The 24266-nt window shown below is 38.1% G+C and overlaps 1 protein-coding gene across 3 annotated transcripts in view; it reads right to left on the bottom strand.

Annotated features, from left to right (window-relative positions):
- The window catches only part of cadm2a (cell adhesion molecule 2a), a 534075-nt gene that overhangs the window by 121133 nt on the left and 388676 nt on the right, over positions 1 to 24266 (bottom strand). For all 3 annotated transcript variants that reach the window (XM_057821958.1, XM_057821960.1, XM_057821959.1), the window contains one exon: positions 4337 to 4489. In XM_057821958.1, the coding sequence (XP_057677941.1) occupies positions 4337 to 4489 (153 nt within the window). The remainder of the gene's footprint in view (positions 1 to 4336; positions 4490 to 24266) is intronic.

Here is a 24266-nt window from a genome sequence, read left to right as displayed (position 1 = left end):
TAGGGCTGCAGCTATCGATTATTTTAGTAGTCGGTTAATCGATGAACTAGTTATTTCGAATAATCGAGTAATCGGATAAGGAACATGAACAAATTAAAATACCTGACCTGAGCCTCAAACGATATGAAAAAATAAAAAAATAAATGAGGTTATATGTACAACAAAAGAACTGACTTGCATATCAAAAGTCCGCTAGCTTAAATGCTATAAAATGCCAACGCTTTTTTCTTTTTCTTTTTTTAAACAATGCTCTTAACAAATAGTTCAAACACGTATTCCCACAAACAAAAAAAAAAAAAACAGCTAAATGTACCTATAAACTAAATTATGAATGCATTAAAAAAACATTAGCTGAAACCAAAACTTAGCTTATGTTGGTCTTAACAGGGAGCAGCTGGATTCAGCCATGTGAAATGAGGCAGACTAGAGGGCAGTGTATCCACCCAAATCAATACATTTAAATGCAAACACTTTCAAAACAACCCATTACAACGCCACTTTAATTAAACAAATACTCGAAGCAGCAAAATTCATTCGAATATATTTTTTCTAATCGAATACTCGAGTTAAACCCTAGTAGACCAGAGACAAAATGGCGGACGAGACTCCGCCGTTGAAAAGATGAAATCTCATAAGTCGAGTTCTTTCATCACACATTCCCATTGCACACATGACAAATCTTACTCAATAAAAATGTATTTGTAAATAAGTACATTGAAAAATAAATCATAAAAAATACATTATTAGCGAATGTTAAAAAGTGAAGTGCATTTTTTTTACATTGTCCATGATGGTTACAGCGGATGGAATGAAGTAGGTGTTTTCCTGGGCCTGTGGGACTAATGCTGAAAAATGTGAAATGTTATATGTATATTTTGAACCATAAAAAATAAATTATTTAAATGTCAAGCACTAGGCTGGGCTGGGCTGTTGACTCCAGGCCCGGCTCCGCCTATTTTGACGGATGCGTCTCCGGCAAAAATAAAAAATAGCCTAAACCATCCGGCGGGCTCCGGCACGAAGGAGATGTTCCGCAGTCAATCCGAAGCACTGACGCGGCCGGTATGTGTTGAACAATAGGATATAATAGGAACGGATTGGCACCGGCGCTATTTTTTGCAGACCTGGAACGAAGATGCATTTTGTGTAGTTGGTAACAACGAAGCCAAACTTGTAACAGCATGTCTTCCGCACGCGCGCACGCACGCGCACGCGAGGCGATAAATCGCACTTACCGCCTTCATTTTCATTTACTGTGTGATAAATGGAATTATTGCATATTGCGACAGGCTTAACCAAAACTTGACGAAATTAATATGAATTAAGACAAACATTTAGAGATGACAAAAATATGACTAAGAATAATATGTATTACTGTCAAAAAAAAACAAAACCCAAAGACGAAAACTGAAAAGGGCTGCCAAAAACAACACTGCGACAGATGAAGTGTTAGCCATTAATTAGCTTAGCTTTAATTGCTAAGCGTTTCCTTCCATCTTGTTTGCAATATAGCTACCACGTGGCCAAATATTTTTTGTCTATAGTTAAAGCAACAAGTGTGAAGCAACAGAAGTGAATAGAGCAACACGTAAGCGAAGAATCAACAACTGCCCACTGAGTTAATCTCGACAAAAAAAAATGCATTGGCCGCTGAGGCTATTATAGCAGCTATCTTAATCTGGTTTAGTAGCTGAGATTTGTAGGAACTCAAGTGAAATCCAGTGAAATAAGAGCACAATTTACTTCTAGTGAGTAAGGGCGCTCCTTAGAGGTCGTCGAATAAGCATTATCGTCCAAAAGGCAAAAATTAAAAGGGCTGCCAAAAACAACACTGGTAAAACATCAATAACAACAAAATGAGCCGGGATATAGATAGGCCTTCAGTCTGTTATAATAAAAATATTAAAACCCAAAAGGGATAATACCGTATTGGGCCGAATATAAGATGGCCTTGATTTTAAGACGACCCCCTCTGTTTCAAGACTCAAATTTGAAAATAAGACTTTTTCAACACCAATTAATTTTCATACAGAAAATAATTACAGTACATCCGAAATAAATGATTATAACAATATATTTGAGAGAAAAAGCATGTTATTTTGCCTCATTCAAATCCTAATATCTGAACATTTAAACATGTAAACTAAAGTGCAATCACATTCGTAAATGAATGGCTTCTGGTTTTTGAAATGTAAATAAACCAATCTATTGTGATAAAACAACAAAATTGCAATAACTGCATTAACCATCAAAGTGAAGTCTAACTGTCATTGTAGTCTTGCAACAAATCTGAATAAGGAAAATATTGCAATAAAATAATGCAAACTGGTTAAACTTCAGATTAGCTGAGATCTGTCATGAAAGAACATCATTTCATTGATATCTGCCGCCATCTAGCGTCGTGAATGGGCGGAACGTCTAGACCGCGAATATAAGACGACCCCACTATTTCAGTCTTATCTCAATGCAAAACACTGTCTTATATTCAGGTTTATTTATTTATTTCAAAATTTTAATTGCAGTGCCTATAAATATTAGCACCATCAAACTTTAAAGTTATTTCGGATTCTAAAATCGATAACTAACGCGAGAGCTAATTTATATTTAGACAGGTGTGAGTAATTATAGTCAGTGTAATCTGATTAATTACTTTTTTCAGCAACGAGTAATCTAACGCGTTCATTTTTCTACACCAGTAATCTGATTAAAGTTAGTTACTATTTTTTCATTGCCTCATAACGTATGTAGAATGAAGAATTTTGTACTCATGTACGAAGAGCATTTTGAATAGAAAATGCTAAAATAAAGGGTTCCCTGTACGTGTTTCCATGACAACCTCTTAGCTATTTCCTGTTTTGGTCTCGCGTCACATGTTGTGGGACTGAGGCGGGTGAACATTCGCGCCGAGTGTTTAGACGTTGCGAGGGAATGTTGATCTGTGGATATCCATGAATGAAGGTGAATATTTTTCCTTCATTCTGGAGGGTATCAGCAAAAGGTTGGACCCCCTACATGCGCGGCCGTTTTGTAGCTTTGCCGTAGCAACGACGGGCAGTCATCGCTCCAAGTTGCCAAGCTTTCTTTACATGATATGTGTGTTGCATATTTATGCCGTGAGGTGATGTGTTCGTTTAGCATCTGTGGGATGTGTTGTAAGTCCGATTGAGTGTAAAGTGCTTAGTTGCCACCACATTTTGTGGCCAAATTGACCGCGTGTGTGTTGAGAGGAGTACTTCCGGGTTGTTAATGTGCAAGGCTGCACGCGCATCCGCACCCGCCACCACCTTTGTGTTTATTGCACTGTACAATCCACTTGTGTGTTGTTGACTATTGTGCCGTCAGTTTGCATTGTTTTACATTGGCACTGATATGCTGTTAACCGTAACCCGAAATTCAGAAGTTTTGACATTAGGCTTAATCTTAGAGTTAGCGGGGTTTAATTGATCGGTGGAGTTGATTTCAACAAATTCCAAGCAGTTTGTCAGACATTTGTTAGTTTCAGGGCTCCGGAGTGGCAAAGCTAGCGCGAAATTCTGATATTCCCCTTTAAATTCAATCATTGGAAAGTCAAATACATGTGATGACATTTTTCTGTTGTCATTCTTATGTTGAGGCGGCAAAAGGAGAAAAATGGGTTTTAAGTAACTGATAGATTACTTTTAAAGTAACTGTTACTTTGATAATGAAGTAATCAGTAAAGTAACTAGATTACTTTTTTGAGGCGTAATCAGTAATTAAATTACTTTTTCAAGTAATCTGTGACAACACTGATTATAGTAATGTTTTTTATTACACCAACTTATTTCCTACCATCACCAAAAGTTGGTGTGTCCCATTAACCATTGGGCAGCGTGTTGAAAATATTTTTCTCCCTATCCCTACTGAGCAATCTTATTTAATTTGTGCAATTCTCTGAATGCTTGTTAACAAAAGAGAGACAGCTAATGGGCCTGGAGTGCGCGAGCACATCTATTAACATTAGCAAAAACTAATTGGCGAGTTAATATGGCGAGTGGCGAGAAATGAGACAATGTTTGTGCAGGACGATGATCACAAACATTAGCGAAAACGCTTGGTGTGTGTGTGTATGTGGATATTATTAGGAAAGAAGAGCATCCCGTTTTTTTAAGCATACTAAATGTATTTATGCTTCAGCAAAACAAAACAAACTCAGGCAAGAAATGTCAAAGCCAAACAAACCGATTCGGTTATTAAAAAGCATTTAGTTTTCAACTTGAATTTTCATCAACATGATTAGCATATTTTGGTTTGGCTACATTTGGGAGGGAAAAAAAAAGCCTAAACAAAACCAAACAAAAAATAAAAACTAACTCACCGAGGACTGTCAAGTAGGCTTTAGCTGTTTTGACAGGCATGGTAAAGAGAGAACAGGTGTACATGCCCTCATCGAACAGCGTGGCATCATGGATGCTGATGGTCAACTCCGACCATGACGCACGAATCAGCTCGATTCTGTTGTCCCTTAAAGCTGGAATGAGACAAAAAAAGGAAACATCATTCATTGATTTTAGTGGAAGGACCAAAAACAGAGTGAAACCCATTCCAAACCACTTAAGCCTTGTTCAGACTAGTAGCCAAAATCCTGATTTCTAGCCCATCCAGATTGAAATTGGATGACTCTTTTCTAGTCTGAACAGTCCCAAAGCACAGAAATCAAGATTTTTGCAAAACAGATTAAAACATCTTTCCAGAGGTACGTAGTTTCATATCTAATATGGAAATGATCCTTCTCAGTTTAAACAGCTCCGATGGGAGCTCTATGCTGGATGTAGGCAGGTGCCGGTATGATAACCTTAAGCCAAAATATCACGGTTTCATGGAATCCCGGTATTGAAATTATAGCTCTAAATTGTGCTACTTAGAGATATCTGGGTTTAAAAACCAAAAAAAAAAAAAAAAAAACTTTTTTCAATTGAACAGGATTTTTTATTTTTCAAAACATTAGCAAAATGGAACACGGACCTCAACATTATTATCATCATATCAACATTTTTAAAATTATTTTCCATAAAAAGCACGTGTGTATGACTTGTATAATGTTAACTTTATACAAACACTCTCTTTCTCAAACAGACAGTTGCCAGAGAGAAAAAAATGCCACGTTTTCCCACCGCTAGACACACTAAACACACTGGAGTTAACTCTCGTAGCTGGTGGGAAACGTTCATGACAGTGTTTACTGACTATTAATTTGGTATAAATGCAAAATCATATTGGAGGTATTGCCTCCTCGGCAGCAAACATATTTTACATGTAGGTTGGCCCTACTGCTCTATGCCGCAGCTGTCTGTAACTTTTCTGTCGCCGAAATATTCCAATACCAGCGATTTGGTTTTCTTGGATGAGGGAAAAAAAGTTCAGGAGTTTCACCTCCTCCAGCCGCCGTGTAGCACAGCTGACTCACTGACACTGAGCAACAACCGGTGAGGGAGGGTTAAGCAAGGGATTTCCCCATGCATTTTTTTGGACATAAAAAATAGCCAACACGTTCGGATAGGTATGATGGAAAAATTTTTGCGGTTTTGAAACTTTGACATTTTCATACCATGGTATACTTTGAAACCGGTAATCTAGCTGGATTACTCAGCGCACAAGAGCATCTAAGCAGCGCCCGAAATAAAATTCAACAGAAATGTATTGTAGCGTCACTAGGACTACTGTCGGTGCGCAATGACGTGTCAATGCGACACTCCTATTGGTGCGTTGTGCTGATTTATTCAAGCAACATTCCGTAACTAATTTTTGCAATCGCAACATTGTTAGTTGACATCTTAATTTTAGAACTAATATAATCTAATTAATTAGACCAACAAAATTGTTTACTGTACCATTTTTATGTTTAAGTATTTTCGTAAGGCATCTTTAGTATGTTCTGTCTGTATGCATCTAAACAAAACAAGCTGAAAGCACACGGTAGTACTTTGGGTATCAAATTCGCCTTTTGTAGGACCGGTGGAGCACATTTAGGCAGAACACCGTTTTTTTACTACTCTCGTCTCATCCCGGCTTTCCTGTTCAATTTGCTTTTGCTGCTCGTTTTGTGAAATATCAACAGTGCTGTCATGCTGATTAATGTTCCTCTTGGGTTCAAATTGAAAGGGCTGAGCAGAAGACATGTTTATGTCGCTAGAGTCATACTCTGGAAGCCCGGCAGCGTTACCCCGTCACGTCACCGCCCTGCGATGTCAACAACAATGGCGACCTACTTGTTAAAGTAATTTTACAAATTGTATAAAAACGAAAACATCAAGAGGGTTTTTAATATTGAAGACTGTATTACAGCATATTGTGCCATCCCATATTTGGCCATGTTTGTATTCTTCAATATTACCTTGTACAACCACAATAGGAATCAATTGACCGCGCTGATCAAAAATGTGCTGATGACTCACTGTTCGTACCAACTAGGACCAGGCTCTCAAGGGTTCAACTTAAGATGTTTTTCTGATCGAAAATCCCCAGCTTGGGCCAGAGTTTCAGCAACGCACTTTCAACAGTATAAAAGACTTGCCTCGTATTGTGTTTCCTCGTACTTTTGCAAGATCACTTGTCTGTATCACATTTGTACCCAGAATATTCGGTAAATAAAGCCTTCGAAAGAAAACTGTTCAACTCCAATTTCAAATTTACCAGCGTTCTCCCCACCCGAAAGTCAACGAACACGCAAAGTACGAAGGAGGAAAACTGCGTCCTTCAACAATATCAAAATACTTTAACTCATAGTAGCTTTTATCTTTTAAAGAACTACAAGTCTTTCTATCCGTTGTTCCCTTCAAGCCTTGTACCTTGCTATGATCCAAGGTTTTGAACAGGCATGATACTGGTGTGTAGCCTCAGCGTAAACATCTGATGTTGCTCACAGTGGTCCTCAGTGTGCTCAGGGAGCTTATGTGTCTGCTCAGACACATGAAGAATTAGAGGTAACACTGCTTGCCAAAAAAATGTGTCAGATGCAGGGGTCGCGTTAACCGAATATTTTCCGTCGTTGACCATTTTTTTAAAACGGTGACGGAAAAAACTGAAGTCCATCCCTCATTTTGACAGGCTGCAATTCACACCCCAGACCACAGGGTGGCGAGTGAGCATATTAATTAACTATTGTCTCTCTTGATGCATGACGTCGTTGGCCTTACTTGGAAAAATGTCAAGGCAACTGAGTGTTTGCCTGGCACGGTCAGACTGTTCTCCCTGTATTTTTCAAACACTGAGAGAAAAGTCTGGACACAGCCTCTCGAGTAGGTACAAAATCAATCGACGAATCAGATTTATTTATTTGCGTGACGTGTTCTTCACGAGCAACGTCACTCTTGCGCGCCGAAAGTCGTCTCTACAACAACACGGATGGCGGGAGAGCCGAGAATATGTTCCAATCCGCGGTAAATTCAGTTTTAAATGAGCTAAAACACATCGACACGAGACATTGACAACAGTCTGTCTCGCGCTAGCCATGTTGAATAAACTCCGTTCTCCTCGTATGTTTACTTCCGTGCGCAAGTCCCTCGTCCTGCCCTCGTCGCTTTGGTAACGGCGCGTCTGCCCGTCGCTGATTGGTGCACTCCGCTGTCTGTTTGCCTCTTGTTAAGCTTGTTCGGACAGAATATTAATTAAAAATGAATGAAAACTAAATACTATTGAATATGTCATTATTATCATTTTAAAAATGTAATAAAAATAGATTATGACCGGATTTTTATGACACTGTCAGTCAAAATGACAGACAACGGAAAAAGTCTAGCGCAACCTCTGGTCAGATGTGTCAATAATGTGGCCCAGTCTGAATAGGTCCAGATCTGATTTGGACACTTGCTAAAAATAGTGTGAACAGCAAACCCTAAAAATCAGATTTGAGGAGAAATCCGATTGGAATCAGATAAAACTGCAGTCTGAACACAGCCTTAGTTTAAGTGGGAATCCTGAATTTGCCTAGTATGACCCTTTTTTTTCATGTGTTTTTCTAATATTTCAAATTAATTGCGAGAAAAACTTCAAAGTGGAAAGCTCGATGTAGTCTAAAACTTTTGCACTGTTCAAAAATCACATCAAACGTGAGCATAAAATTGCATCAAACGAATGCAGAGCATCGTCTTCCTACAAAGTTTTACTTATATGAAGATGCCATCCTCCAAAAGACATCAATGGAAATCAATAGAGCAATAAGAGGCTGTGAAAGAGCCCTAATGAGACTTTGGCAACACCAGGGAACTGAAATGGATTGGCTGAAATTAGACTGTTCGTTTAAAGATCTTTCAAACCAGATGACGAACATGACTTCAAAAATGACCTGGATCCTCACACTAGCGAAATACACACATTGGGGAAAAAAACAACTCTAAACACGCCACAATTTAGCCGTCATTTGGTTCTCTGTACAAAAATCAATGTTAGACTAAGTCACAGATTCTGCAATGAATTCGATCACAGGAATTTCAATCACGTCTAACCCCGATAGGCTTGCCACCTTTCAGAAATAGAAATAAGGGATGCCCCCCTCATGCCCAAAGCCGTACAGGCGAAAAAAAAGGGACATTCCCAAAACTACTAAAATGTATAGAAATATATCTATTTATATACAGTATATTCTGTATCGGTTCAATACAGAACGCAAATTTTAATTCCCAATTCAGAACGAGTCATTATCTCAAGGGATGGGTGGCAAGCCTAAACCCAGAGCAGCGACCATTTCGCAACTCCCCTTTGACCAGGGTCGGATACACCAGGGTGGCATGGGAGATAGAGAGATGGACTTGCCACTAGGGATGTCCCGATTTTATCACGTGATCGGAAATGGGGCCGATCGCGCCATTTTGCAGAGGATCGGAATTGGGTGAAAGGGATCGAGTTTTTAAATAAAAAATACAGGGTGTTCCAGGGTGTTTGACCCCATTTCGTAGGCCAATAATTTTGACGATTTTCATTGGAATGACCACAAATTTTCACAGCTTGTGTAGAAAAGTTTCGGGTTTTTGTGTGTAACGTTTGGCATTTCCATCTTTTCAGGTTAAGAAATGCCGTTTACTTCAAAAGAAAAGGCATTTTGCGTGTTAGAGTATGCTCGGACTCAGTAATCGAAGACAGTGCAGCGTGCTTTCTTCACAAATTTTGCAAAGAAGGCACCAACTACAAAACAAATTAGGACTTGGCACCAAAAATGTCAAAGAATTTCAGCGAGTTTGGCATGAGCTCGAATACCGGCTCGACTTGTGCAGACTCACAGGAGGCGCTCATATTGAACATTTATGAAAATCTGTCATGGAACCAACAAATATTTGTACTTTTCTTTGTAAATTTTACCAGTGAAAACTATGACCTTGTACATAAAGTGTATTTAGTTTCATTAATACTAGGGCTGTCAAAATTATCGCGTTAACGGGCGGTATTTTTTTTTTTTTTTAATTAATCACGTTAAAATTTTTGAAACATTTAACGCACATGCCCCGCTCAAACAGATTAAAATGACAGCACAGTGTCATTTCCACTTGTTACTTGTGTTTTTTGGTGTTTTGTCGCCCTCTGCTGGCACTTGGGTGCAACTGATTTTATGGGTTTAAGCACCATGAGCATTGTGTAATTATTGACACCAACAATGGCGAGCTACTAGTTTAATTTTTTGTTTGAAAATTTTACAAATTTTATTAAAACGAATACATTAACTCATTCACTCCCAGCCATTTTCACCAGAGCAAGGCCCTTCGCTCCCGGCGGTTTTTCTGGATTTTGACTGATTTTGCAAGGCCCACAGAAAATTCTGTTCTATTGCTATATAAACATGGAACACACCAAAAGAAAGATTAGACTCTCTTCTTTCAGCAGGAAAAAAAGTAAGTTCATATATTTTTCCATTCTTTAGAAATCAGCATTAGAAAATAGCTTAGTTTGAGCAATTTTCCAGTTTCTGATGAAAAAACAGAGAAAATGAGCTTATGAGTGTACATTTCAAACATAACTTTGATTTTAACAAAGCTATTTCTTGCATTAGTTACATCCCAAACATCTGAATGTTTTCCTTTTTAAAAATACAATGAACAACCAGACAAATAGAGCTTTTGATAGCAAAGTAACAATTTATTTACATATGACTATTGAGAGATGACGCTTTGTCGCCGAGATGACGCCATTTTCGCCACGTCAGCCGTGTAAACTTTTCCCTCATCGTTGTCTGTCTCACAAAGAAGGATTATTTTTGCGTTTCTGCGGGGTCTGCTCGGCGAGCCACTGCGCTGGGGGTCTCACTCGTTTTGCTCGTTCGTCCAACGCCTGGCCTCCCAGGCATCCTCTCGGTTGTTTTGTTCGGTTGGAGCGCCGCATGGCATCATGCCACCAGCGCTCTGACCGTGTTGCCCGGCCGTTCATTGCTGTTGAATCGGGTTGCGGGTCTTATAAAATGCGCTACTGCCCTCCAGTGGCCAGTTTTATTGCTTTAAAACGGGTTTGGAGCCTTGTCTTTTGTTTCTCGGATAGATCACAAGCTATAGATGCTTCTTGTATAAAAAAACCCACAAAAGACGTACAAATACGTTTTTGGGACAATTAAGCATTTAAAAATAGAACGTACTTATACATTTCTGGGAGCAAATGAGTTAAGAGGGGTTTTAATATAAAATTTCTATAACTTGTACTAAAATTGATCTTTTAAGAACTACAAGTCTTTCTATCCATGGATCGCTTTAAAAGGAAAAACATATATTCTTTATAGGGCTGTCAAAATTATCGCGTTAACGGGCTGAAATTTTTTAAATTAATCACCTTGAAATATTTGACGCAATTAACGACAAAAATTACAGCACAGTGTCATGTCCATTTGTTATTTGTGTTTTTTTGTCGCCCTCTGCTGGTGCTTGGGTGCGACTGATTTTATGGGTTTCAGCACCCATGAGCATTGTGTAATTATTGATGTTGAGCTACTAGTTTATTTTTTGATTGAACATTTTACAAACTTTATTAAAACGAAAACATTACGAGGGGTTTTAATATAAAATTTCTATAACTTGTACTAACATTTATCTTTTAAGAACTACAAGTCTTCGCTTTAACAGAATGTTAATAATGTTAATGCCATCTTGTTGATTTATTGTTATAATAAACAAATACAGTACTTATGTCAGTATGTTGAATGTATATATCCGTCTTGTGTCTTATCTTTCCATTCCAACAATAATTTACATAAAAATATGGCATATTTTAGAGATGGTTTGAATTGCGATTAATTATGATTAATTTTTAAGCTGTGATTAACTATGATTAATTCATTTTTAAGCTGTGATTAACTTGATTAAAAATGTTAATTGTTTGACAGCCCTAATTAATACCCATAAAGTAGTTTCCGAGTTATGGGCATTTAGAATGGGGTCAACCATTTTGCAACACCCTGTATATTTATGTTATTATATTGATTTTTGTGCTTATTATAACAATAAACTAATTATAGCGAATATTTTTATATTATCTCTCATCAAATAATAACATTACTGCTCACATCAATTATTTTAATGCTACATAATACGATATGACATCATGCTAACGATAGTTAGCCGTGAAAGAACTAGCTAACAGCTACGCAGCGGAAGGGGTGGAGTTGATTTCAACAAATTCCATGCAGTTTGTCAGATATTTGTTAGTTTCAGGGCTCCGGGGTGGCGTGGCTAAGCTAGCGCAAGTCAATAGTGTTTGAAATCAACGCCATCTGCTAATTAAACCCCCGCTAACTCGAAGATTAAGCCTATGTGAAGAAGTCTGATTTTCCCCTTTAAATTCAAATATCTGAGAGTCAATTAAATGTAATGACATTTTTCTGTTTTCATTCTTATGTTGAGGCAGAAAAGGGAGAAAAGTTTTAAAAAATCAAATTACTTTTTCAACTAATCTGCGACAACACTGTCCTCCACTTAGTGTTGGGAGGAATGTACAGAAATCATGTACACAGCGCCTCCAATTAACTTCCAAAACCTTGTAAAAGCTGACTAAAGAACCTGAAATATACAACTGGAAATAAGGATGCGAGCATCATTTCCAAAAAACAAAAGCACGGCTCTACATAGAAATTTAATGCATTTAACGGCAACATTATTAAAGGGAACCTCAGACTTAAAGACTTGTAGGCTCTAATAAGCCACAATTGTTCTCTTTTACTAAAACACATTCTTATAAACACATAAAATATTGCCATTGATATAAAATTCTATAATATTTAGTCCATGTTTTGACCTGCAGAGGGCGCCATGTGTTATGTGCTCAATGGATACTCGGGGTGATGACGTAGTTTGTCACTGTGACTACTAGACGAACACTACCGGTGTTCTGCAATTACTGCGAGACACCCAACACATGGGCACATCGGTTGAAAGCGGCGAATACTTACTATTTGTGTTTTTATTGAGTCTATTATTACCTTTTCATTGCCTCAAAATACTTTTTGCATGTGTTTTCTTCTCATATTTTTAAGCATTGTGTTTTCTTGTGGTAGCTTTATGGCAGATTGTTGATCTGTTGACCACATTGGTCACGTAGCGTATCTAAACCACCCTTGTTTGATATTACTACGTTTAAGTATTTTCTTAAGGCATCTTTAGTATGTTCTGTCTGTATTGGGGCTGTCAAAATTATCGCGTTAACGGGCGTTAATTAATTTTTTAAATTAATCATGTTAAACTATTTGACGCAATTAACGCAGATGCCCCGCTCAGAGAGATTTAAATGACGGTACACAGTGAAACGCTCGCTTGTTGTATTTTATGGAGTTTTGCCGCCCTCTGCTGGCGCTTGGGTGCGACTGATTTTATAGGCTTCAGCATCCATGAGCATTGTGTAAGTAATTATTGACATTAACAATGGCGGGCTACTAGTTAATTTTTTGATTGAAAATTTTACAAATTTTATTAAAACGAAAACATTAAGAGGGGTTTTAATATAAAATTTCTCTAACTTGGACTAAAATTTTTCTTTTAAGAACTACAAGTCTTTCTATCCATGGATCGCTTTAACAGAATGTTAATAATGTTAATGCCATCTTGTTGATTTATTGTTATAATAAACAAAATAGTCCTTATGTACCGTATGCTGAATGTATATGTCCATCTTGTGTCTTATCTTTCCATTCCATAAATAATTTACAGAAAAATATGGCATATTTTATAGATGGTTTGAATTGCGATTAATTAAGATTAAATAATTTTTAAGCTGTAATTAACTCGATTAAAAATTTTAATCGTTTGACAGCCCTAGTCTGTATGCATCTAAACAAAAAAAGCTGAAAGCACACGGTAGTACTTTGGTTATCAAATTCGCCTTTTGTAGGACCGGTGTAGCACATTTAAGCAGACCTACTCTCCTCTCGTCTCATCCCGTCTTTCCTGTTCATTTTGCTTTAGCTGGTCGTTTTGTGAAATATTAACAGTGCTGTCATGCTCATTAATGTTCCTCTCGGGTTCAAATTTAAAGGGCTGAACAGATGAAATGTTTATGTTGCTAGAGTCATACTCTGGAAGCCTGGCAGCACAACCCAGTAACGTCACCACCCTGCCACGTCAACAACTATGGTGACCTACAAGTTAAATTAATTTTACAAATTGTATAAAAAATAAAAACATCAATAGGGGTTTTAATATCAAATTATTTTAACTCATAATAAGGTTTATTTTTTAAGAACTACAAGTCTTTCTCTTCGTGGTGCCCTTTAAACAATTTGAAGAATTATTGACAATAATATCATTTTCCAAAAAATTGATGGTGTAATCAATGATTTAATATACAGTGTATCACAAAAGTGAGTACACCCCTCGCATTTCTGCAGATATTTAAGTATATCTTTTCATGGGACAACACTGACAAAATGACACTTTGACACAATGAAAAGCAGTCATTGTGTCGCTTATATAATAGAGCTAATTTATTTCCCCTCAAAATAACTCAAAATATAGCCATTAATATCTAAGTGAGTACAGTGAGTGAGTAAAGTGAGTACACCGCATGGAAACTACAGTATGTACATCTCTAAATGTCCAAATTGAGTACTGCTTGTCATTTTCCCTCCAAAATGTCATGTGACTCGTTACAGGAGTGCTGTCAGCATTGCTGAAAAGATTGAAGAGGTGGGGGGGTCAGCCTGTTAGTGCTCAGACCATACGCCGCTTTCTACATCAAATTGGTGTGCATGGCTGTCACCCCAGGAGGAAGTCTCTTCTGAAGACGGTATACAAGAAAGCCCACAAACAGTTTGCTGAAGACATGTCAACAAAGCACATGGATTACTGGAACCATGTCCTATGGTCTGATGAGACGGGCGGGCTTTCTTGTGTACCGTTTTCGGAAAAGGCATCCTCCTGGGGTGACAGCCATGCATACCAATTTGATGTAGAGTGCAGCGTATGGTCTGAGCACTAACAGGCTGACCCCCCACCTCTTCAATCTCTGCAGCAATGCTGATAGCACTCCTGTAACAAGCCACATGACATTTTGGAGGGAAAACGACAAGCAGTACTCAGTTTGGATATTTAGGGATGTACGGAGTTTCTATGCTGTGTACTCACTTTTGTTCCCAGGGTTTAGATATTAATGGCTATATTTTGAGTTATTTTGAGGGGAAAATAAATCAACTCTATTATATTCAGCTGCACACAGACTACTTTTCATTGTGTCAAAGTGTCATTTTGTCAGTGTTGTCCCATGAAAAGATATACTTAGTAAATATCTGCAGAAATGCGAGGGGTGTACTCACTTTTGTGATACACTGTACCATCGTGAAATATTTGCCACCCTCAAAAATGTCCTGTCCCATAAATAATTTTCTAGATCCGCCCCTGCCTTTGACACTGACCAGGATAGAAGTGTGTGGAAAATGTAGCAAACGATAATGAATTGGATCATTTACTTTATGGCATACGCATTTAATTAAGCTTGGAGTGGTGTTGATGTGTTTTGTTCGGTGCTTACAGGCACATAAATGCGGTAAGTTGTCATGCCAAAAAGCAGCAGGATCATTTTCCTTGTGAGGGTGGATTCAGGCTGGATTTAGAAATATGAAAAGCATCGTATGATTTTACCCGTGAAATCCCGCTTTTTAATAGATTATGCTGCCAAGAATAGTGGGGGAAAAAATTAATAAAAACATAGGTTTAATTAGTTACTGAATAAATACAGAGTTTTTTTTGCAATAGTATTTTAAGTTTTATCGATTTTTTTAATAACCTTTTTTTCTGAATAAGAATCATTTACAACTGCTACATTTGAACAGCTGCACAATCGGCTCAGATCACTTTCAAACTGCACAGTGTGATACTGACAGCTGTTTTTGAATATTTTATCAATTTCAGTAGACAGCATTTATAGTATTTTTCCCAACGGAGGCTAGTTGTTGAATTTACTCAGCTGCAAAGGGTTCGGAGTAAGTTTTTTTTGAGAGACAGCGAGAACAAAAAGTGGTATTTGGTATGTGGCAAATTGATTTTGCCATGTGGCTTTTTTTTTTTGCCATGTGGCACAATGTATTTTGGCATTTGGCATTTTTTGGCAGGTGGTATTTTTTGGCAGATGGCAAAATGGATTTTGCCATGTGGCATTTTTTTGGTAGGTGGCAAAATGGATTTTTCCATTTGGCATTTTTTTTGGTATGTGGCAAAATGGATTTCTGTAGATGTTTTTTTTTGGGGGGGGGTATGATGCAAAATGGGCTTGTATATGTGGCATTATTTATTTTTTTGGGGTATATGGCATTTTTGCAGGCAGGCCAAGCACGTCCATGCCATTGACGGCTATGCACGTCAAAATTTTCCATTCATTTTAAATGGCAGAAAAATGTGTAGTTGTGTGTGTAGGTCAAAAATCCACACGTTTTTCCACCATTTAAAATGAATGGAAAATTTTGGACGTGAATAGCCGTCAATAGCATCGCCGGACTTGGGTGCCAGTTGAATGTCAATGCGCTGTAATGCTAAGTGTATGGTCAAAAATCATAGGCACACATGTTTTTCTGCCATTTAAAATGAATGGAAAATTTGGATGTGTATAGCCGTCAATGGCGTGGACGTGCATGGCCTGCAAAAATGCCATCTCCCAAAAAAAAAAAAAAAAAAAAAAAAAAAAAAAAAAAAAAAAAAAAAAAATCCACATGCCAAAATCCATTTTGCCACATGGCAAAACAATGCCACATGCCAAAATCCATTTTGCCAAATGGCAAAACAATGCCACATGCCAAAATCCATTTTGCCAAATGGCAAAAAAATGCCACACGCCAAAATCCATTTTGCAACATTCCAAAAAAAAAAAAATGCCACATGCCAAAATACATTTTGCCACATACCGAAAAAATGCCACAGTGCAAAATCAATTTTGGCACATATCAAATACCGCTTTCTGTTCTCAGCCTTGCTGTTTTTTTTTTTTTTTTTTTTTTTTAAACTTGCTATTACGTCACTTGGACTTTAAAGTGCATATGACACAAGAAAGCACGTTTATTTCATATTATATACAATATTTTATGCTACTGAAGGAAATGGACCGCTTCGATGTGTGTGGAAATGATCGACATGACATCGGCGTCAGAGAATGAGATCATTTTCACTATACAGTCATACTATTGCATGGGGAAGGACTGCGGACTCAGCTGATTTTGCAGATTAATCAGTTTATTTTCCGTGTCACGCCAGCCCAATGTGCTGCAGGCTTTTGTTGCTACACCAGGGAGAGTGGTGTGAGCCTTTTTGGGTTTCCAAAAGATCATGTTCACCGCGAAGAATGGGCTGACCATCGAGGGACCATTGGACGGACAAGGAAGTAAGCTACGTGTTTTATATTATGTCAAATACTGGGATCATGGCACACGTTTTAATAAGGAGGTGGCTTGGGGAAAATGGATAAAAAGAATATCCTGTAAAAATATTGGAGTAGAGACTAAAGATGATTCCGATCGATCGGGTCCGATCACGTCATTTTCAAAGTATCGGAATCGGCAAAAAAATATCGGACATGCCTTTTTTTAATATACGTATATATATATATTTTAATTAAATCGTTTTCTAATTGTATTTAACGTTACAGACAAAATGTCTTAAACTCATCCAGAGTCTTTAGTTTTGGCTTAAAGTAGGGCTATCAAATTTATCGCATTAACGGCAGTAATTAATTTTTCAAAAATGAATCACGTTAAAATATTTAACGCAGTTAACGCATGTGCTGCACGGTCCACTCACACATTGTCGCGTTCACTCTATATTGGCACCGTTTTACCTATATATAGAGCTAAAAGGCAGCGTAAAATGAGTAGAGTGAATTTTGGCAGCCTTTGGAGCTTTTTTTTTTAATTGGCTAAAGCAGGGGTGGGCAAACCGGTCCTCGAGGGCCGCAGTGAGTCCTGGTCTTTGTTCCAACTGACCCAGCACAGATAGTTTAACCAATGCGGTTTCAGCAGAAATGAGAAGCACCTGACTGCAATTGACTGATTGCACTTGTAAAACAGCAGATTGGTGAAAAGGTGTCCTCTTAATGGGTTGCAACAAAAACCCGCACCCACTGCGGCCCTTTGTGGAATAGTTTGCCCACCCCTGGGCTAAAGCCTTACTATCCCTCTCTCAACAATTAGAAATACTGTGGGAAGCAATGTGGGGAAGAAAGGCCCGTTACACTCTCCCCCCGAAACCTCCCCGCCGATTCCTTCATGTAAGGACGCTAACGGCTGTGCCGTTGGCTCGAGCTTTATTGGCGCAGTGGTTACCGAACTTGCCTGCCGACTAGAATCATCGCGGCGCCCCATTTGTAATCCGAGTCTGTTCTGTGCTGCCCCGCATTCCGCTCCCACCTCTGACTAGGCTGGGACGCGAACCCGCGCGCCGTGACGATTCTAGTCGGCAGGCAAGTTCGGTAACCACTGCGCCAATAAAGCTCGAGCCAACGGCGCAGCCGTTAGCGTCCTTACATGAAGGAATTGGCGGGGAGGTTTCCACGTGCTACAACGGATACACTTTCTGTGTACCCGTTACACTTAGTAGTTGATCTTTTTCTTAACACCCTATGTTATTTCCCACCGCAGAGAAGATATATCAAATGGTGCCACTACGCACAGTCATGATTGTACTTCCCATCATGCATTTGGGCAGAACAGTTAAATGGCTACAGTATCATTTACTGAAAGCCCAACAAATACACTAGATGGCAATATTTAGTCACAATATACAAAGTCACATTTATCCTTTAAGAATTACAAGTCTTTCTATCCGTGGATCCCTCTCACAGAAAGAATGTTAATAATCTAAATGCCATCTTGAGGATTTATTGTCATAATAAACAAATACAGTACTTATGTACTGTATGTTGAATGTATATATTCGTCCGAGTTTTATTCATTTTTTTCTTAATGCATTGCCAAAATGTATATGATCGGGAAAAAATATCGGGAATGATTGGAATTGAATCGGGAGCAAAAAAAAAAAAAAAAAAGCAATCGGATCGGGAAATATCGGGATCGGCGGATACTCAAACTAAAACGATCGGGATCGGATCAGGAACAAAAAAACATGATCGGAACAACCCTAGTAGAGACGTATCGCGATATATCACCTTTTCCATATAATATCACACCATTACTGATGATAACAACACTGACCAACCAAACTAGGTACAGTACTAATGTTGTCATTTACTGACAACCAAAAACTGACAGTCCAGTAAATAGCATTAATGCAAATCTATAACATTTTCTGTTGCCAAATAGTTGTCACACCGCTGTGAAAGAACCGCTTGTCTCTAAGACAAAAAAGGCACCAAAACAGAGAAAAGATTTCTTGTTAGTAGAAGCTGAGCAAGAAGGTCAAAGATGTCTTGTTTGCTTTTAGTATCAAAAGTGGCATTTCTATCCTGATGTAGATGTTCAGCCGAATTATAAATCACCAAAACAAAGGGATTTCATGCTGTGAATACATAGTGCAACTACACTCAAGTCGCAAATTCCATCACTTCAAAAGGTATCATAACGAAACATCTCTAAAATGTAATAGAAAGAATCAGTCTTGCGACCAAATCAAATGAAAAGTATTTAACGGAACCTTGTATCAAGATTTGGAAGTTGTACACTTCAGAAAGGACAAACATTTTAGGGAAAAGTTTCACCAAACTAACTGAAACGAAAAACATTTCCTGTTTTTCATTTTCTGGAGGCTGTTTTCCGACAATATTTCCCAATTAAAACCACAACATTTCAGGCGGCAGCAGAGTTTCAAAGATGGGCTTGTGTGATGGCGCTTTGTTGCGTGTTGATAGGCTGCCAAAGCTCCAACAAACAAGGCCTTTTAAAACATATACACACTATGGGGCTTGATCTTGTGGTCGGATGCCCAAAATAATGATGGCTGCTCCACTGCGACGACTATTATCCTCTTGTGCACGATGACACCGGACCACCAAACTGTTCAGTGATCCTCCAAATTCACAACACTTGGATTGTGAACCAGACTAGAAAACAGGCAATCATTTTTCTTTTGTTTGAGGCCAAAAATGTGCAAAACTACCCAGTGGAAGCGGGCCCAGAAAGCTTCTTTTTTTCTCCAGGCTCTGGCTGCACATCAACTCAGCACCATTAAAAGCAGCAGGTAAGTAAAATGTGTGTGTATACAATAGGGCTGCAGCTATCGAATATTTTAGTAATTTTTTGTATTAGTATTTGTATTATTACTCAAACAGTCAAGATCCGATAACAAGTGACTGTGCGAAGGGTCCGGCGTCAGCTCTCCAGGTTCACATACTAATAGTAATCACGTCTGCTGAACGCCTCAGTGCGCCCGATGCGGCCGGGATAATCAATCTGACAGTCCAAATGGTCCGGGGCGGACCGTGCAAACCGGACGTTCTAAAAACCTGAAATTTAACGGTTAACGTTGGTTGACGTGGTCCTTAAAAGATAAATGTTAGTACGAGTTATAATCATTTGATATTAAAACCCCTCTTAATGTTTTCGTTTTAATACAATTTGTAAAATTTTAAATAAAAAAATAAACAAGTAGCTCGCCATTGTTGTTGACGTCGCAGGGCGGTGATGTCACATGGCCATGCTGCCGTACTTCACAGTGTCAATCTTTAACTGTGTAAGGTCAATCGGGTCCGATCATTTCATTTTCAAAGTATCGGAATCGGCAAAAAAATATCGGACATGTCTTTTTTTAATATATACATATTTTTTAATTAAATCGTTTTCTAATTGTATTTAACGTTACAGACATAATATGTTACACTCATCCAGAGTCTTTAGTTTAGGCTTAAGGTAAGGTTATCAGGTTTATCTCAATAATGGTGGTAATTAATTTTTTTTTTTTTTTAAATGCATCACGTTAAAATATTGAATGCAATTAATGCATGCGCTGCACGACACACTCACGCAGTGTCGCGCTCAATCTGTAATGGCGTCGTTTTACCTATATAGAGAGCTAAAAGGCAGCGTAAAATGAGTAGAGTGAATTTTGGCAGCCTTTGGAGCCTTTTTTCAATTGGCTAAAGCCTTATAATCCCTCTCCCTACGATTAGAAATATCGTGGGAAGCAATGTGGTGAAGCAAGGTAGTACTTGATCTTTTTCTTAACACCCTATGTTATTTCCCAATGCAGAGAAAATATATCAATTGGTAGCACTACGCACAATCATGGTTCCACTTCCCATCATGCATTTGGGCATGGCTACAGTATCAGTTACTGAAAGCTCAACAAATACACTAGATGGCAATATGTAGTCACAACATACAAAGTCACATTTGTCCTTTAAGAATTACAAGTCTTTCTATCCGTGGAGCCCTCTCACAGAAAGAATGTTAATAATGTAAATGCCATCTTGAGGATTTATTGTCATAACAAATACAGTACTTATGTACTGTATGTTGAATGTATATATTCGTCCGAGTTTTATTCATTTTTTTCTTAATGAATTGTCAAAATGTATATGATCGGGAAAATTTATCGGGAATGATTGGAATTGAATCGGGAGCAAAAAAAAGCAATCGGATTGGGAAATATCGAGATCGGGAGATACTCAAACTAAAACGATCGGGAGCAAAAAAAACATGATCGGAACAACCCTAGTGTAAGGTAGTGATTTAAATATACCACAAGGTGTCAATGGCGAGTTTTAAATTAAAAACAACAAGTAAGACTCCTGATAATGGCTCCCAGCAACATAGTTTGTATATTGTGACTAAATATTGCCATCCAGTGTATTTGTTGAACTAAATGAGTTGCTAAAATGTTTAGAGTTTGACTAAAGTCTATGTAAGTTTTACAGTATGTGCATTTTCTTTGTATAACTCGTACTATCTTTTAAGAACTACATGACCTTCTATCCATGGTTCCCTTTAACAAATACAATATGTTGTTTACAGTCAAAAAATGGGTCATCTTTAATGTGGAGTTGCTTGTTCTAATTAAAATATTTTGTGGGAAAAAAAACAATGCTGTATTGTTATGGTGCATTAATACAGTGCCTTGCAAAAGTATTCGGCCCCCTTGAATCTTGCAACCTTTCGCTACATTTCAGGCTTCAAACATAAAGATATGAAATTTAATTTTTTTCTCAAGAATCAACAACAAGTGGGACACAATCGTGAAGTGGAACAACATTTATTGGATAATTTAAACTTTTTTAACAAATAAAAAACTGAAAAGTGGGGCGTGCAATATTATTCGGCCCCTTTACTTTCAGTGCAGCAAACTCACTCCAGAAGTTCAGTGAGGATCTCTGAATGATCCAATGTTGTCCTAAATGACCGATGATGATAAATAGAATCCACCTGTGTGTAATCAAGTCTCCGTATAAATGCACCTGCTCTGTGATAGTCTCAGGGTTCTGTTTAAAGTGCAGAGAGCATTATGAAAACCAAGGAACACACCAGGCAGGTCCGAGATACTGTTGTGGAGAAGTTTAAAGCCGGATTTGGATACAAAAAGATTTCCCAAGCTTTAAACATCTCAAGGAGCACTGTGCAAGCCATCATATTGAAATGGAAGGAGCATCAGACCACTGCAAATCTACCAAGACCCGGCCATCCTTCCAAACTTTCTTCTCAAACAAGGAGAAAACTGATCAGAGATGCAGCCAAGAGGCCCATGATCACTCTGGATGAACTGCAGAGATCTACAGCTTAATGAGTAGATTGTTCTCTGACTGCATCCAGCAATTATACTGCGTTCCAAAAAAGTGGGATGTCGGACTTTTCCGACCTCCGAGTTGGAAAATATCATTGGAACGCCACTCGAACTGGTAGGTCCAAGTCGCGAAGTCGGAGAAAAAATAACTACCCCGACTTCCAAGTTGTTTCAATCTGACGTCACTGGACAAATTGGCGCTCATGAAAACGTATTGAATGATAACACAATAATGAAGTAAATCAAGTTTATTTGAGACACCATGTATTTTTTTCTCATACAGTGAATTATCTTTGTTGTGCTATGTTTTTATATTGACGATCAGCAAAGGATGTAACTAAAAAAAGGCAGTTTACAGTGTGGGCTATAACGCAGCCGTCGTTTTTCCTCTACTATTTGATCGCTTATAGGAAGGCAGGTTACCCGGAGGTCAAAATGTTTTTGGATGGCCAAAATAAAAAACACCTTGTCGCGATCAGCCATCTTTGTTGTTTACATTTGCTTGGAACGCTTTGAGATCGGAACTGGTACCATCCGAGTGGGATAAATCCGACTTCCCACTTCTCTGGAATGCAGCATTAGTTTATCACGTTATTGTGTATCTCTTGTCTGTGTGTGATTTCTCTGATAGCTTTTGTGATGGTAAAGCATTCAGCATAAAGTACAATCTAACAGTGAAAATTATAATATAACTGTTTAATGGCCCCAGCTATTTTTCTGTATGTGCTTAATTCTGTGTCGTTAGATCAATGCAGCTTTAATGTGTGTGTGTGTGGATTAAAAAATGCACTGGGAAAAAAAAACCTGAAACCTTGCAGTAAACACTTGTGTTGAGTAATTATGTCACAGCAGCCATTAACAGTAAGTTGTCTTTTTGAAGTGTACTGTTCAAGCTGTAAGTAATTTGTGTTACAATGACATGTTTGCACAGGCGTATTGATTTTGACAATGTACATTGTTCAAGCCATACAAGCTGTTTTAAATGTTCATACTTGAATTCTTATTGTTTACAATAAATTTTTGTATACTTAATGTTTAGACTGCATGTACAATTGTTAAATATATTAAATTGAAAGCTGGTAAATAAATCAACAAGAAACGGTTAATATGTATTTCTTGCATTGATTCAGATTTTCAAATTATATAACAGTCTGCTTGGGTGAATTTATCGTCATTTATCGTTATCGAGGTAAATCTGCTCAATTCATCGTGATATGTGCTTAAGGCCATATCGCCCAGCCCTAATACATATAACATACGGTACATAAGTACTGTATTTGTTTATTATAACATTAAATCAACGAGATGCCATTAACATTATTAAAGTCCTCTTAAAGCGATCCATGGATAGAAAAACTTGTAGTTCTTAAAAGATAAATGTTAGTACAAGTTATAGAATTTTTTAAATAAAACCCCTCTTCATGTTTTCATTTTATTAAAATTTGTAAAATTTTCAGTCAAAAAATAAACTAGTAGCTCGCCATTGTTGATGTCATTACACCATGCTCACTCCCGAAACCCATAAAATCATTTGGACCCAAGCGCCAGCAGAGGGCGCCAAACAACAAAAAAAAGGTAACAAGTAACAAGCTGACATTATACTGTTGTCATTTTAATCTGAGCGGGGCATATACGTTAATTGCGTCAAGTATTTTAACGTGATTAATTTAAAAAAATAATTACCGCCCGTTAACGCGATAATTTGACAGCCCTAATTACGATTAATTAATTTTTAAGCTGTAATTAACTCGATTAAAAATTTTAATCGTTTGACACCCCTAGAATAAATTGTCAACTTGTGTTTCGAAGCCTTTTCCCAGCTTTCAAAATGAAGTCACTGCAAGGGGTTTAGACGAATGCACGAAGTTTGGCCTTTTGGCAGGGTTGTCGGGGTTTCGACGGGTCGCTGGAGGTGGCCAGCGTGGGTCCGGCGGTTCGGCTGGCGGGATTCCAGCAGTCTGGTTCAAAGGTCAGATTCCTTCACACTGGGGTGGATCCGTTTTACGGAACTGGGCCGAAATTTGCAGTACATCTGGCCCATGTGCGCTCCACTTATATTTTGCTATCTGGGTTGAATCGTGTATCATATCGTGAGCTACCAAGAGGTTCCCACCCCTAAATATGACCAGGTAGAACATT

This window comes from Corythoichthys intestinalis, chromosome 18, assembly GCF_030265065.1.
Source record: "Corythoichthys intestinalis isolate RoL2023-P3 chromosome 18, ASM3026506v1, whole genome shotgun sequence".
NCBI classification, from domain to species: Eukaryota; Metazoa; Chordata; class Actinopteri; order Syngnathiformes; family Syngnathidae; genus Corythoichthys; species Corythoichthys intestinalis.
This window is presented reverse-complemented; position numbering and strand designations above follow the sequence as displayed.